The 16,530-nt window shown below is 30.7% G+C and overlaps 1 protein-coding gene across 4 annotated transcripts in view; it reads left to right on the top strand.

Moving 5' to 3' along the window:
• LOC143057290 (pleckstrin homology domain-containing family M member 1-like) overlaps positions 1–15,693 on the top strand; it is a 40,401-nt gene extending 24,708 nt beyond the window's left edge. For 3 of the 4 annotated variants that reach the window (XM_076230574.1, XM_076230577.1, XM_076230576.1), the window contains 7 exons: positions 26–82; positions 6,374–6,476; positions 10,283–10,405; positions 10,950–11,062; positions 12,150–12,281; positions 13,652–13,822; positions 14,519–15,693. In XM_076230574.1, coding sequence (XP_076086689.1) covers positions 26–82; positions 6,374–6,476; positions 10,283–10,405; positions 10,950–11,062; positions 12,150–12,281; positions 13,652–13,822; positions 14,519–14,668 — 849 coding nt within the window. In that variant the 3' untranslated portion in view covers positions 14,669–15,693. The remainder of the gene's footprint in view (positions 1–25; positions 83–6,373; positions 6,477–10,282; positions 10,406–10,949; positions 11,063–12,149; positions 12,282–13,651; positions 13,823–14,518) is intronic. The other variant, XM_076230575.1, reaches the window with a different exon arrangement.
• Positions 15,694–16,530: the final 837 nt, after the last annotated feature.

Genomic DNA, 16,530 nt, shown 5'->3' with positions numbered 1-16,530 from the left:
AATAATTTTTATTGACACAATTTAGGATGATACAGTATTAATAGAAGGCTATTATGAGATAGCGCCATCGATGTCAGATGTAGTGAGTGACAGCATGCCATAATCTACTGCTTTCTGTTTACTGTGTTATCAGAGCATATTAAGCTTTTTTTCTTATCTTTTCTTAGATTGATATATATCTATATTTTAACCTTCTGAACATAAATAAAAGATGTATAATGTATTCTTCATATATGACTGACTAACTATTTTGTAAATTATTTTTTGAAGGGTTTACTGTGGATTCATAGTTCGGTACTAATTTTAAGCGTTTAACAGGGTGCAAATCTCTATTGGCTTGTCTTTTTGGTCCTAAGTACAAAATCATCCAATATCTATGAAGTTACAATTTTTCTCCATAAACGAAACTAACTGAATCCAAAGTATAAGGAATTGCATGGGCTCAACCATGTTAAAATTGCCTACTGAATAGGCTACAGTACTTAGGAAGATAACTTTATACTTCAAGATTTATACCCTTATTTAGTAAAATATAAGTTGTTCAGTTTTTATTATATTATAACTTTGTTGTCACAACTAAAGAGAAAGTGAAACCTTGAAACCTTTACCGTGGGGAATAATTTTCAGTAAAATGTTGAATACTTATATGTAAATCTTTTTTTTAATGTAGAGATATTTACTGGTTTTATATTTTTTTTAGTGAAGTCTCTAATTCATATAATATAAACATAGTGTGAACAGTAGTATAGATATGACCGGACTGGATCGCATGTCAATAAGTGGGGGAACTAGCTGACATTCTGCGACCCAGTTCTGATCATATTATTTTGTAGGGGAACTAACTCTGAATAGTGATGGTAGAGCATAGGTATCGCATTGTCTGGTTTTCTTTATATAACGCACAAGAAGTCAATAAAACACTAAGTTCGATGATTGTATATTAATTATTCTCGAATAGATAAGCATTTATATTTACAACACAAATAATACATGTATACGAATATGCAACTAAGTCACCATGATGTGACAAAGCCTATAATTATCCAATTCTCTCAATTACATAAAGTTAATATATCCAAGTCCCTTTCTAAAACGCATCTCTCCCAAATCTCAATAATCATTTAATGTATATCAAAGTTACTTGACCAATCAAAATACATAACTCCCGAAAAGGGGAGGGTAATTATTTTAAACCTTACTATTGAACATATGGTCCCTTAGATACCTTTTTATCAATTATAATCTATAGTTAAAGTATAAATTATGTAACTAAAATATAACACTTCTATTGTAATTTATCTTAAATAGGAAATAGCTAATTATAGTCTTATTGTAATATTTTGAAGGTGCTAATAGCTTTACCTCAAGTTTACCTTAATCCCTAATCCAGAATTAAGAAAGACAGTCTAATTATATTCTCTTTAAGATGTGAAATATTTGCAATAAGCCCTTACTCAGTTTTGACATGTTGATATTCTAACACTTTAATTCACTACAGAAAATATAGATTTATTTATATAAAACTATTCAAAAATATTGCCAAGGAAAAATACCTCATTTTTCCTTGGTGATATACTCTCCCTTCTTCCAAAAAAGATTTTTTTTTTTTTTTAAGAAGAGAAATAATAATAAAAAAAAAATCTTTTCATATATGTACATAATATATAGACTACATGGCAACACACATTATTTAACTTAACATTATATCATTGCATGGCAAAGCAAATTATTCTACAATAGTTGAAATATCATTATTGAAAGTAAACACATCCTGAATTAAGCACATGAATATCATTGTACCAAAAATGTAAAGTCATCCGAACACAGTCTTCTGGTTTTGCTTCTATTGATAAGAATCTTTTGGTTGCTTCTATTGATACGAATCTTTTGGTTTTGCTTCTATTGATACGAATCCTTTGACATAAAATCTCATTATGACGTAATGAATAGTTATTTTAACACAGTCTTATGATTTGCTTCTTTTGATATGAATCTTTTGATACGAATCTTTTGATAATTGTCTATTGGTTTGATTTCTTCTGGAACATATATCTATTCTGTTGCGCGAAACACGAAAAATCTTCTGGAAACAAACAAACCTTCCTCTCAGAAGAGAGTGGTACCTGAAGGATGTTTTATCGGCATAAACCAGTCGCCTGGTTTGAAGTCTCAATCCACATGATACTTCTGAATTTACATTTACTGGATGTAAAGTTCTGAATCCCATTTCTGTATGGCGATTCATACCCGACAATTTTGCTCCATACCAACCAGTCGCCTGGATTGAAGTTTCAATCTGCATGAAACTTCTGGATTTACATAGGCTAGATCTATGTAAATTGTGAATCCCATATTTGCATGGCGATTCATAGCTGATAAATGGTTTTCCTGACCTTTAAAATTTCAATCTGCATGAAACTGATGAAGTTTACATATGACGGATGTAAACTGTGAATTCCATATCCACATGGAGATTCACCTAACCCATTGATGTTTTACATCAAGGAATGTAAAACTTTGAACTCCATATCCACATGGAAGTTTCAAAAAGACACACAATGATTGCTTACATATTCGAAATGTAACATGAAATCCATAACCTAATGGATTTGTCTTAATATTGTTTGACAAGCATAATGAACCGACACCAGAATGAGGCTCAATATAATCTCTTTTTCCCACGAGCAAAGCACAGAAACTTGATTGCTGAACTGCAATTAACTTTGAAAATGTCTTGTATATTCTGGTTCTTTTCTGTACTAGAATCCTCTGAAATAGTCTAAACTGTATTAGTTCACAAATGTTATTGAATCTTCTTCCATACTACTGAGTATTATGAGACACAGCTTACTTAATCACCTTGTGACAATATATTTTGACCTTAATATTTGAAATATTAATATTCTAACTTGAAATACTATTTAAATTCTTAGCCCTTTGAAAAGCGATGAGCAGAGTCTTCATTAATGGAGTAACGTTTAGTATCTACATGTACATAGCATTAATATTATTCCTTAGTTGAGACGAATTAATTGAACGCTATAAAGTACAAACCCTTGAGGGTAACTAACACCTTACTTAAGTAATAGAGGGTAAAAATAATTTTTCGACTTTAATAACGGCCTGAGTAGATATCTATAATAATACTCTAAAACCAAAATAACAATGATGTATCATAATCTTAAAAAAATCAAATGAAAATGAATTTTCTGAATTTGATATGAATTCAGCATGGAGTCGTCACTTCCATACTGAACTGCCTGTAAAAAGTAAGGTTTGGTTGACGAGACCAACCCTTACTCTACAGTATATAACTGTTCCTAAATATTTGTTATCACTTCCAACAATCATTGTTATTTCTAATTTATCTCCTATTACTTGTATTTTAGTGTTGAATGATATAACAACAACAAAAAATTTGCAATACTGTTGAAAAAAAAATGAATTTCATGGTCTTTGTCTAGGACAAGAGCATGAAGAATGCTGAGATAAGTAAATAGATTCTTAAAAACTTATACGAGCATGTCTTTTTAAGAACAAAAGCTCGATGAAAGCAGAACCTATAACCTATCCAGTTTTGGTAAGGGACTAGTACAGACTTGGATCGATGCTGTTAACCCTTGCATAATGTTCAACTAGTTTTAATCTGAACCTGTTATTATATTTTACAATTGCTGTTTTTACATTAGCCATGAAGTTGTTTTTGAACACAAAAGACTTTGCCATTTTAATAATATAATATTAGACTTCAGGAGGGATGAGAAATATAAGCCCTATCACTTATTTGACCTAATTATATTTTCAATAAATTTAATAATTATTATTATATAAAATGTCACAGGTGATTAAATAGCAGGCTGTACTCACCCTCTGCAGTTACCAAGGAATAAGTAAATAGCTAAATTCCTTAACGGTTTCCTGTCCTGGAGGTCTTCTATATTATGGCACAAGTCTTCAAAGTCCAGAAAGCATCTTCTTCACGAGAAACGAAGCCGGGTCCTCGAACCACTCTATGACCGGACCGGATCGCATGTCAATAAGTGGGGGAACTAGCTGACATTCTGCGACCCAGTTCTGATCATATTATTTTGTAGGGGAACTAACTCTGAATAGTGATGGTAGAGCATAGGTATCGCATTGTCTGGTTTTCTTTATATAACGCACAAGAAGTCAATAAAACACTAAGTTCGATGATTGTATATTAATTATTCTCGAATAGATAAGCATTTATATTTACAACACAAATAATACATGTATACGAATATGCAACTAAGTCACCATGATGTGACAAAGCCTATAATTATCCAATTCTCTCAATTACATAAAGTTAATATATCCAAGTCCCTTTCTAAAACGCATCTCTCCCAAATCTCAATAATCATTTAATGTATATCAAAGTTACTTGACCAATCAAAATACATAACTCCCGAAAAGGGGAGGGTAATTATTTTAAACCTTACTATTGAACATATGGTCCCTTAGATACCTTTTTATCAATTATAATCTATAGTTAAAGTATAAATTATGTAACTAAAATATAACACTTCTATTGTAATTTATCTTAAATAGGAAATAGCTAATTATAGTCTTATTGTAATATTTTGAAGGTGCTAATAGCTTTACCTCAAGTTTACCTTAATCCCTAATCCAGAATTAAGAAAGACAGTCTAATTATATTCTCTTTAAGATGTGAAATATTTGCAATAAGCCCTTACTCAGTTTTGACATGTTGATATTCTAACACTTTAATTCACTACAGAAAATATAGATTTATTTATATAAAACTATTCAAAAATATTGCCAAGGAAAAATACCTCATTTTTCCTTGGTGATATAGATATAAACATATAATCCCCAAAAAGGAGATAACTCAGATATTTATTTAAAAATATTCTACCAGACTACAGTACTAGTCAAATTAGCAGTACATCATATAATGTTGGCTAACTTGAAATAAAGTGCTCTATAGTTTTGCAAAATTTAATATGTACTGTTCAAATTTTAAGCTGTCCTCTTAGCTGTAAAGGGCTCAAATGAAATACTAGACTTTTATATACATTTTTTGTCGGCACTCATTTCTTTCCAAGACTTCAGTACTCACAAAAGTAATGTTTGAAAAAAGTCAAATAACAAATATACGGAACTTCTAGGAAAATACAAATCTGAAGGTCCCTAATCAAATCTGAAGGTCACTAATCAAATCTGAAGGTCCCTAATCAAATGGCAAAATCACGGAACTTCTAGGAAAATACAAATCTGAAGGTCCCTAATCAAATGGCAAAATCACGGAACTTCTAGGAAAATACAAATCTGAAGGTCCCTAATCAAATGGCAAAATCACGGAACTTCTAGGAAAATACAAATCTGAAGGTCCCTAATCAAATGGTAAAATCACGGAACTTCTAGGAAAATACAAATCTGAAGGTCCCTAATCAAATGGCAAAATCACGTAACTTCTAGGAAAATACAAATCTGAAGGTCCCTAATCAAATGGCAAAATCACGGAACTTCTAGGAAAATACAAATCTGAAGGTCCCTAATCAAATGGCAAAATCACGGAACTTCTAGGAAAATACAAATCTGAAGGTCCCTAATCAAATGGCAAAATCACGGAACTTCTAGGAAAATACAAATCTGAAGGTCCCTAATCAAATGGTAAAATCACGGAACTTCTAGGAAAATACAAATCTGAAGGTCCCTAATCAAATGGCAAAATCACGGAACTTCTAGGAAAATACAAATCTGAAGGTCCCTAATCAAATGGCAAAATCACGGAACTTCTAGGAAAATACAAATCTGAAGGTCCCTAATCAAATGGCAAAATCAAAAGCTCAATCACTTCAAACTGTATCAAATGATTTATAGCTTTGTTTGTGTCAGCTTTAGCTTGGTGTTTTGACTTTTACTAACAGTAGAATTAACATACTAATGTAGGTTGCCTACACTTTTCTGAAGCTTTATAAGTCTTTACTTATTTGTAGTCTGTGGATATTTACATTTTAGTGTAGCTTTTATATGATGTTTTAACTTATGCAAAGTAATTTCAGCAATGAATGCAAAAAGGTACCATAAAAAAGGCTAGATTTTAACAAATATTTATTTTGAAATTTTTTTTGGTAAATGTTTAAGTAATATTTTGAGAAGCACTTATTCAGTCAAATTGATATGATTAAACACCTTGTAAAATAATTACTTGAAAAATTATTAAGATTAGAATTAGTGAACCTAATATGTTGATTATAAAATTAGAGTTAATAGCTATCTAATGTAGTATAGAATCTGTAAGTGTGTTCACATCTTTTTTATTCAAAGATTATGTGTTTTATTTCACTCATTATTTTTTGTGAATAAATTTTTCAATATTCTCATATAGATTGCCCAATCAAAATTGGAGATAATAGGAGAGATAGCCAATGAGAAGGGACTTGATGCTCAGAACTATCAGTGTAAAGGTTGTACCAGACCTGTAGGATTGAGTAAGCATTACATTTAGGGTTTATTTCTCCTGGTTTTACTTATAAAGCTGATTGTATTCCATTTCCTGATCATGAAACTTTTGACAGAATATGGAATCACATGGCGTGGGATACATACACTGCAGGCTATGATATTTTTTTGGCCTTCCTAATTGTTAGCTCAAATTTATAGATTTCCCAGCAGTTGGAAATGGTCTAAAATTATAGAAATATTAAGGTGGTACCCAACACTTTCACTTAATTTAATTTGGCTCGTTCAATTTTCATAAAATTTTCACAAAGTATTTACTTTGACCCTTTAACAAAAATATAAAAATTTCAAAAATTTTGAACCAACCATTTTATCAGAAAAATTACACTCGTTATATAGCAGTTTGACAAACACCAATTTTGATCACTGAGAAGCTTAATATTCCCTTTACTACACAATGTAATTAAAACATTCAGCTGACTTTACTTATTTATTTCCCTGTAGTGTTAGGTACCACCTTAAATGCAATTTGATGGTTTTTTGGATAATCCTTGAAGTAGTACCATACACAAATTAGATTTTATTATGACCTTTGCAAATGGTAGATAGTAGGAAATAGACAAAGCATATTGATTCAGAGATCAAGAATGAATAGTTCAAAGGTCAATGCACAGTGACAATTAATAAGACAGCTATATTTTAAATGAAATTATTTTAAAAATAGCTTTATATTTTCAAATTATGAGAGTTCTAATTATTTTGTGTTTCACAGTGACTACAGGAAAAAGTCAGTGGTTGTACACACTGCACATTTAGTACGTTCCTTGGTGTCCTTCACCTTTTCTTCAATCATGTCTAAATATTTACATATATAGTCGCAGCTATCTACAACACAGCTGTGTGGTCTGTAATAATAGTTAAGATTCTGTTATTCCTCCTTAAAATACAAAAATACATTCAATACAACTCCAAGACAATTAATGAAAAATATTTTTTTTTTAATTTTTATTATTTATAACTTCCAATTTACAACATAATATACACAAATATAATAGCAATATATAATATATAAATCTATAGATATTATCTAATCAATACAACTGTCTATTAGGAAGCAATTTTTTTTTTTTTTAAATACAAATATAAGATAAAGAGTAAAGCAGTTTGAACACCGGAGAGAGAGAGAGAGAGAGAGAGAGAGAGAGAGAGAGAGAGAGAGAGAGAGAGAGAGAGAAAGAAAAAGAGAGTGAGAGAGAATAGTGTGATGAGTTTTCAATATAATTCATCTAGAAATTGAATTCTATTTTAGTATAGTAAATACATCATTTTCATTTATAACATGTATAATATTAAATTTTGTAAAGTATATACATTTTTGTACTTAACTAAGTAATATATCAAAAACATTCCATTCTCTGAAAAACTGATGTTCACATTTGTTTTTCATAGCAATATTTTTGTCCATTGTATACACATATTTCATCTTTTCTTTTACTGAGTTTAATGTAAGATTTTTTTTAAAACATCTAGAATTATAAATATATTGCTTTATGGTTAGAAAAAGAGTATTTTCTGCATTGCCTTTTGATATTTTTGCAGTGTTACCAAACAAAAAAACTTCTTTTGTAAAAAGTACACTAATTCCATTGGTCAGAAACCAATTTTCAATCTGTTCTAATAATAATTGTGTATGTTCACATTCCCAAAATAAATGTTCTAATGTTTCATTTTCTCTATTACAAAAAGTACAATTTGGATTATCATAAATCTTAATTTTATGAAGAAATTTGTTTGTAGCTAAGATTCGATGATTGAATCTATACTGTAGCCACTGTAACTTAGTATTATTTGTGACAACAAATGGCAGTTTATAAATTTTTTTCCAATGATTTTGATCGAAGCCTAAAATTTCAGTCCATTTTAACTGACTAGTGGGAACACTTCCATTTTTATTTAAAACAATATACATATCTTTAGATCCTTTTGAACTTTTAACTAGCCTTTTAATAGCAGATGGAATTAAAGGTAGTTCTAATTTGTGATTTTTTCCCACAAATGATTTTGATGCTTGATGTATAGCAGATATAATACTATTATATCTCATGAAATTCACATTTATCTGATACATTTCTTCTATTTTTTGATGAGAGAAAAAGGTCCCATCTTCATTTACAATATCATTTATAAATCTTATACCATTTTCAAACCAATCTTTATAAAAAATAGGTTTATTTGCTACCTTTATATTATTGTTAAGCCAGATTGGACTAGCAAGAAAGCATTCCCAACTGTCATATTCTTCTTTTTCTCTAAGAAGTTGCCATGCTTTCAGAACATCTTGCCAAAATTTATTTTTGATATGTTGTTGTAATTTTTGGATATAAACACTTCCACAACCATAAAATTTTTCAAGTTCTACATGAACATTTGACAAAAAAACATTCTGCCATTTGTTGTCTGTTTTAAATAATCTCCTTATCCATGTACACTTCAGTGCTAAAATAAATGCACTAAGATTTATCATTTTGAGTCCACCATCTTCAATATCATTTTGTAAAACATCTCTCTTAATTCTATCAATTGGTGAACTCCATATAAAATTGTACATAAGTTGAATAACATTTTTTAAAATATCATCACTTGGATTTGGTAAGGATATAAACAAATGATTTAAAATAGGCAATATCAATGTCTTTACTACAGTAATTCTACCAATAACAGTAAGATTTCGTTTTGACCATTGTCTTATTACACATTTAATTTGTACAATTTTTTCATCATAATTAATTTTTACAATTCTATCAAGATTAACATCAAAGCTTATACCTAATACCTTAAAACATGTTTCTCCCCATGTAAGGTTTCTATTTTGGCATAATACCTCATTACTATACTTTTTATTTCCTATCCAAATAACTTGTGTTTTAGAAAAATTAATATTTAAACCAGATATATTTCCAAACCAATCTAATTCATTTAATGCTTCATTCAAAGATTCTTCTTTACCATCTAAAAAAAGAGATGTGTCATCAGCAAATTGTGAAAGTTTGTGCTCAACTTGCGTTATTGTAATACCATTTATTTTATCATTATTTCTTATTTTTAGTGCTAATATCTCAGCACAGAGAATAAAAATATAAGGCGACAAGGGATCACCTTGTCTACAGCCTCGTTCTATAGAAAAAAATTCTGATAGATGTCCTCCCTGGTTAACAGCTGATTTGATATTGTTATAAAAAACTTTAACCCAATTAATTATTGATTCTCCAAAATTGAACAACTTCAAGACACTAGTTAAAAATTCCCAAGAAATCGAATCAAATGCCTTTTCGAAATCAATGAGCAGCAAAAGTCCTGGTATATCTTTTTCCTCAGTAAATTGCATGATATCATAAATTAGACGAAGATTTTCTCCAATATATCTACCACTAATAAATCCAGTTTGATCGAAATCTATCAGTTTATCTAAAACTGTTTTAAAGCGTTTTGCTATAACTCCAGAGCCAATTTTATAAACTGTATTTAATAAAGATATCGGTCGCCAATTTTTTAAGAAATGTCTAGGCTTATTTCCTTTCGGCAGGCATGTAATGATTCCTTGTTTTTGCGTAACAGATAGTTCACCAATCTCAGTACTGTAGTTCAAGGAGTCGACAACAAAAATTTTCAAATCTTTCCAAAAAAATTTAAAGAACTCTGTGGAGAAACCATCAGATCCTGGTGTTTTATTATTTTTCATATTTTTCAATATCAAACCAGCTTCTTCAATTGTTATTTCTCCTTCAAGATTTTTTTTCTCATCATCAGTTAGTTTTTAGTTATTATATTTTTTCAGTATATGGTAAACCGAGAGTTTGTACATTTGATGCTGGGTACTATTGTTTTGAATGTCACGAGAATGATGAGTATTACATCCCAGCCATGCTGATTCACAACTGGGACTTCAGAAAACATCCAGGTAACTAGTCCCTCTTATATTCCAGTAATGCTGATTCACAACTGGGACTTCAGAAAACATCCAGGTAACTAGTCCCTCTTACATCCCAGCCATGCTGATTCACAACTGGGACTTCAGAAAACATTCAAGTAACTAGTACCTCTTACATTCAAGACATGCTGATTCATAACTGGGACTTTGGAAAACATCCAGGTAACTAGTTTTCTTATATTCCAGCCATGCTGATTCACAACTGGGACTTCAGAAAACATCCAGGTAACTAGTCCCTCTTATATTTCTGCCATGCTGATTCACAACTGGGACTTCAGAAAAGACCCAGGTAACTAGTCCCTTTTATATATTAATATTGGCAGTCCACAACTATAGAAAGCTCTTCTTATATTCAACCCATGTTGACATTGCTGTTCTATAAAAGGAACTTAAGACCCAGAGTAGGCTATGAATTAGTGGCTGGAACAGTGAAAGTGGGTGGAAATTAGAATTTGCCTAAAAAGTTTTTTTTAACTGCACTGCATGGTTAAAGAGGATATCCAATATTTTTCAGTTGCTAAATGTAATTACAAGTTTCTCCAGGATGCAGAGGATCAAACTAAAATAGATATTTCTAAAGTCAATCCTAAACTTTATGAACATGTCAAGGAAATGGAAGATCTCAGGGTGAGTTCATATTTAATGCAAGGGTTTAAAAAAATGTTCTTTGATTTTTATTATTTTGTTGGACTTTAAACATTCAGATCATTTTGTTATAAGGACTGTCAAATTGTCAAGAAGACAAAGAAAGATGTGCTTATATCTAGTTGCATAAAAAAGGAAAAGAAGATTTGTGGCATGCAACAGTACCAGTGTTAGAAATAGAAATGATTCCAATGACCTTAAAAATGTGCTTATTGTTCAAGAATCACTAATTCTATTTTGAATTTATAGAGAAAAAAACTATGATTTTCTAGTTAGAAATATAAATTTTGAAATAGATACAGATTAAGGTGGTACCTAACACTACAGGGAGATAACTCTGTATAATCAGCTAAACGTTTTAATTACATTGTGTTGTTAAGGGAATATATTAAGCTTCTCAATGATCAAAATAAGTGTTTGTCAAACTGCTATATAACCAGTGTAATTTTTTTGATAAAACGGTTGGTTCAAATTTTTAAAAATTTTTATATTTTTGTCAAAGGGTCAAAGTAAGTACTTTGTCAAAATTTCAAGAAAATTAAACGAGCCAAATTAATTTTAGTTAAAGTGTTGGGTACCACCTTAAAGCAGGGATTTCTTCTACCAAATAACAGTTATTCAGTGTGCATGTATTTTGAAATTTGTAAAAATTGTTTTAATTTGACTAATGTTAATTAGTTTTAACTGTGTTATTTGGTTATCAGGTTCTTATCTTGTACTTGTTTCAAAGTAAGTGGCACTTGCTTGCATGTGTTTGGATTGATACATTATATTTGACTTGTTTAATTAGGGGTGTTTACTATAAAATTAGAATGAGCTTGGATACAAGAAGATTTGAAGTATATGAGACAGCAACTTTAACCACATCAAAAGAAAGTAGATCAACACAAGGTCACAAACGATAGACAGGTGTCTTTACATTATGGTAAACTGTTTATCGCCAACCTCAGGTCTTTTAAAGCCTTGAATAAATTTAACAGAATGCAATTAAGCCTATCAATATTTATGTTTGAAATAATCATTTTGTAACCATTTTCATTATGAGTAACTTGTTTTATTTTTGTTTTAGGTTCTAAGAACTCAGTTATATTATTTAAAAACCTATTTGTTTACATGTAAACAATCTATAGCGGATGAATTTAGACAGACGTTATGGCCAAGAGAGTATATGTATGAGAATATTCATTTGTATTCACTCAGCGTAAGTACCTTTCTTCTGTAAAAACAATAAATTACTGGACTGTTAAAATGAAGAAGTTATCAAAGATTGAATTAAAACACCAAACCTTAACTAGTTATCAAAGGTTCCAGGATTATAATTTAGTACGCCAGACGTGCGTTTCGTCTACATAAGACTCATCAGTGACGCTCGTATCAAAATATTTATAAATCCAAATAAGTACAAAGTTGAAGAGCATTGGGGATCCAAAATTCCAAAAAGTTGTGCCAAATACGGCTAAGGTAATCTATGACTGGGATAAGAAAATCCTTAGTTTTTCGAAAAAATTCAACGATTTTGTAAACAGGAAATTTATTACAAAAAATGACCACATTATTGATATTCATGTCAACACTGAAGTGTTGACTACTGGGCTGGTGATACCCTCGGGGACGAAACGTCCACCAGCAGTGACATCGACCCAGTGTTGTAAATAGTTATCAAAGGTACCAGGATTATAATTTAGTACGCCAGACGTGCATTTCGTCTACATAAGACTCATCAGTGACACTCGTATCAAAATATTTATAAAGCCAAACAAGTACAAAGTTGAAGAGCATTCGGGATCCAAAATTCCCAAAAGTTGTGCCAAATACAGCTAAGGTAATCTATGCCTGGGATAAGAAAATCCTTAGTTTTTCGAAAAATTCAAAGATTTTGTAAACAGGAAATTTATTACAAAAAATGACCACATTATTGATATTCATGTCAACACCGAAGTGTTGACTACTGGGCTGGTGATACCGTCGGGGACAAAACGTCCACCAGCAGTGGCATCGACCCAGTGGTGTAAATAGTTATCAAAGGTACCAGGATTAAAACTCACAACAATAAAAGCAAAACTGGCTTTTTCTTTTTAAATAAAAGTTTAGCAGTCATAATGTATGAGGATTAAACATTGTATTTTCCTTAATTGACTAATGAAGACTCAGCAACACCAACCCCACTAAAAACTTGGGGTGTGCTTAAGAAGGGTAAGCAGATCTTCCTCCACATGTGGCACCCCTCATGTTGCTCATGTTATAACAAACCCAGTAAATAGTCTTATTCGGTAGGTCACATTCGTGGAAAGGTAACAGGATTGTAGTTACAACATTAGGAACATACAGTATCTATAATCACCTGTTAAACAGATATTCTGTAATGGTCAACCAACTGTGATGATGTCTGTAAAATTTACAAATGGATGATTTCAACTTCCTCATTTGAAACTCTCGGTTTAATAGCTTTCCTGTCAGCAGCAACCCTTTATCAAGGAAATCATGATAGGAAATACAAGCTCCGGAATATCTTATTAGTTATTCGTCATTCTCGTATTTGTTCAAGCTCTAACCCATGTATATTTATTACAGGATTTTCTTCAAGTGCCTTCAGGAACCTTGCTTACTAGTCTTAGGAAAGTTATAAAGTTTGCCATTAAGCATGTGTATGATTGTCGTCTGTGTAGTCAGAAAGGTTATATATGTGAATTGTGCAATCAGACAAAAGTTATCTACCCTTTTGAAGTGGAATCTACTATCAGGGTAAGATATGATAATATATTGGATTATTAATTATTAAGGTGGCACCAAACCCCTTGACTAAAATTAATATTGCTTGTTATATATTCATAATATTTTTCATCTTTAACTCTCATTTTAGGTTTCAACTTATGTTGTTTTCAAAATTGAGATATTGCAAAATAAGAAATGAGTATTTTGCAATCCATGACATCACAATAAATGTAGTTGAATAATAGGCACTTTTTATAGTTTTTATGAAAAATACATATATTTTGAGCACATTTCAGATGGTTTTGGCACTCCTAAATATAAAGAACATGGAACTACCAACTCAAAAGTTTATCACAAAGTATGAATAACATTAATGCAAACAATTATTGTGGTACTTGTAATAATAATTGTATTATATTTAAATGCTGGCCTACATCAGACTGAATTTTACTTTTGCAAATGGCTTTAAAGTGTCTTCACTAAGCTCAGCTGTATCTAGGTAAACTAAGTTTTGACCATTAAAATCTATGTTTCAACATGGGTCAAGTTTAAAATACAAAACAGTTATATGCGGAATAAGCCTTTTATTCATGCTACTGCAACATGTTCACAGGGAGATCATGATCATACATTGAGTAATATTTAATCGCCTCATTTCGGAACCAGGATGCAATAAACATAGGATGATCAGCATTTATTATAGTGAGATTTATTTTTATATTTCAGTGTAAACAATGTAAATCAGTCTTCCATAAAACCTGTAAAATTGAAGGTAAACAGTGTCCCAAGTGCCTCAGGAAACAACAGAGACGGTCCCAGATAGGCAGTGAACCAGAAACACCTGACAGCCAAGATTATGCTTATGTTCCTCAGTAAAAGCTGGCAATGAAAATGGAAATTTGGAAATTGGCATCCGATTTATAAACCTTTGAGAATTTCATTTCTGTCAGACATAAAATACAAGCTTGTTGTACACAGATAAGACAATATTTAGTTTGTGATATAAGTTATAATGGTTTCAAGCCAATACCTTTGTCAGTTGTATGTAACTTGTTGAGAATAGAAGGTGTCAGATATTTTACTTCAAGGTATATTTGAAATTTCCATGACAACCTATCATTTCCCTCTGTGTTGCAGGTCAAATAGTCTGCTATTGCCTGGTACAAGCTAGTTTCTTTTAATGTTTTTTGGCAAAATTGTACTTAGAATTTTATTTGTGCAATTGATAATTTGTTTTTATTTATACCCTGTGCTTTCAAAAAGAGAATGTATGACAATATGAGGAAACATAATTGATTATCTAAAAATGGTATTGTGGTGCTTGATGCTTTGGCAACTTTTAAATAAACGTCATGTTTAGATTTTACACCATCATTGATAGAGATATCTATTTTATATCAAACAACATTGCCATGTCTTTGCTTTCTTTAGGTTATAGTATAAACATTCTTATTTTTAATAATTCAAGCATGTTTTTCAAGGGATGGTTTCATCTGCTTTCTGTGTCCATTCTAAACATTTTACAGGAAAACGTTTGCTGAATTAAATTAGATTATGTATTTAACAGTAGCTAATTTAAATTTTATATTGCCACCTTTTTAATACTACAATTGATGATTTATATAACAGTTTTTATAAGAACTAGTTAATGGTTTGATGTTGCCCTTTTGAAAAAAAATTTCAATGTAAGATTTTAAATTGGCTACATTATTTATATCTATATTTAGTTTTAGAGTTGGTGAATTCATTTTATACCACTTCATAACTATGAGATACAGGGTTTTATCATTGAAGTTTGTTTATATAATTGCTTTTCTTGTAAATAAAATGTATTTTTTACCCTTATTTATATGAGAAGACTTTGTGATGAACCATAATAAAAGATTTTATTACCTAACAAAGAGTATTTTACTGTTTTATTAATATTTCTATATTATTTGCTATTTTTCTGCCATTTTTTGTTCCATTGTCTATTGCACTGGAAATTATCGTTCTATTGCACCTGTGTGCAGTCTATTGCACTGACCTGTTATGACCTCTTATTCTGAAATCTGATTAGTTGAAAGGTATTCGTGTTGTCCAATCGAATTGGGTCTTTTAGAACTGAATCAGTATGTATTAGGTAATAAAACAGTTATTGAATGTGTAACAGTGCAATAGATCAAAATATATTTCACTCGATATGAAGATCAGCTCATTGTTCTATTGCCCGAAGCCAACGGCTGATCTTCATACCTCAGGAAATATATTTTGATCTATTGCATAGTTACATATTAAATAAATGTATATTATGTCTTGAATTAGTTAAAAAGTTGCCATACCCAAAACAGAAATTAAACACAATAATAACATCAGATAACAATGACAGCAGTGGAGAAATATTTGTGATTTAGTTCAGTTTAATAGGAACTAGTTACTACTCATGGTAGGTCATTGATATTTGGTGTGTACTTAGCTAAGCATTGGCACATTACATTTAAATGGATATTTTTAATTGGCCTAAACTATTCAAGTTTATGATTAGGTCAGTTTAAGTGGACTCACTAGTGGTAAGTCAATGGTACTTGATTGCAGCTGTATGTTTTAGATTTGGTGCCTCTCATTTACCTGGAATTAATTTTGGCTATGCACCTTTATTCATGTTTTTCTACTTTGAAACTTTTTCATAGTTTGTTATTAGCTCACCTTGAGAGGAACAACTTGTAGTATGTCTTGTTTTGCATTTATATATATTGCAC

The sequence above is a fragment of the Mytilus galloprovincialis genome, chromosome 13, assembly GCF_965363235.1.
Source record: "Mytilus galloprovincialis chromosome 13, xbMytGall1.hap1.1, whole genome shotgun sequence".
NCBI lineage: Eukaryota > Metazoa > Mollusca > Bivalvia > Mytilida > Mytilidae > Mytilus > Mytilus galloprovincialis.
The sequence above is the reverse complement of the archived record's forward strand: the minus strand, read 5'-3'. Positions and strand labels throughout refer to the sequence as shown.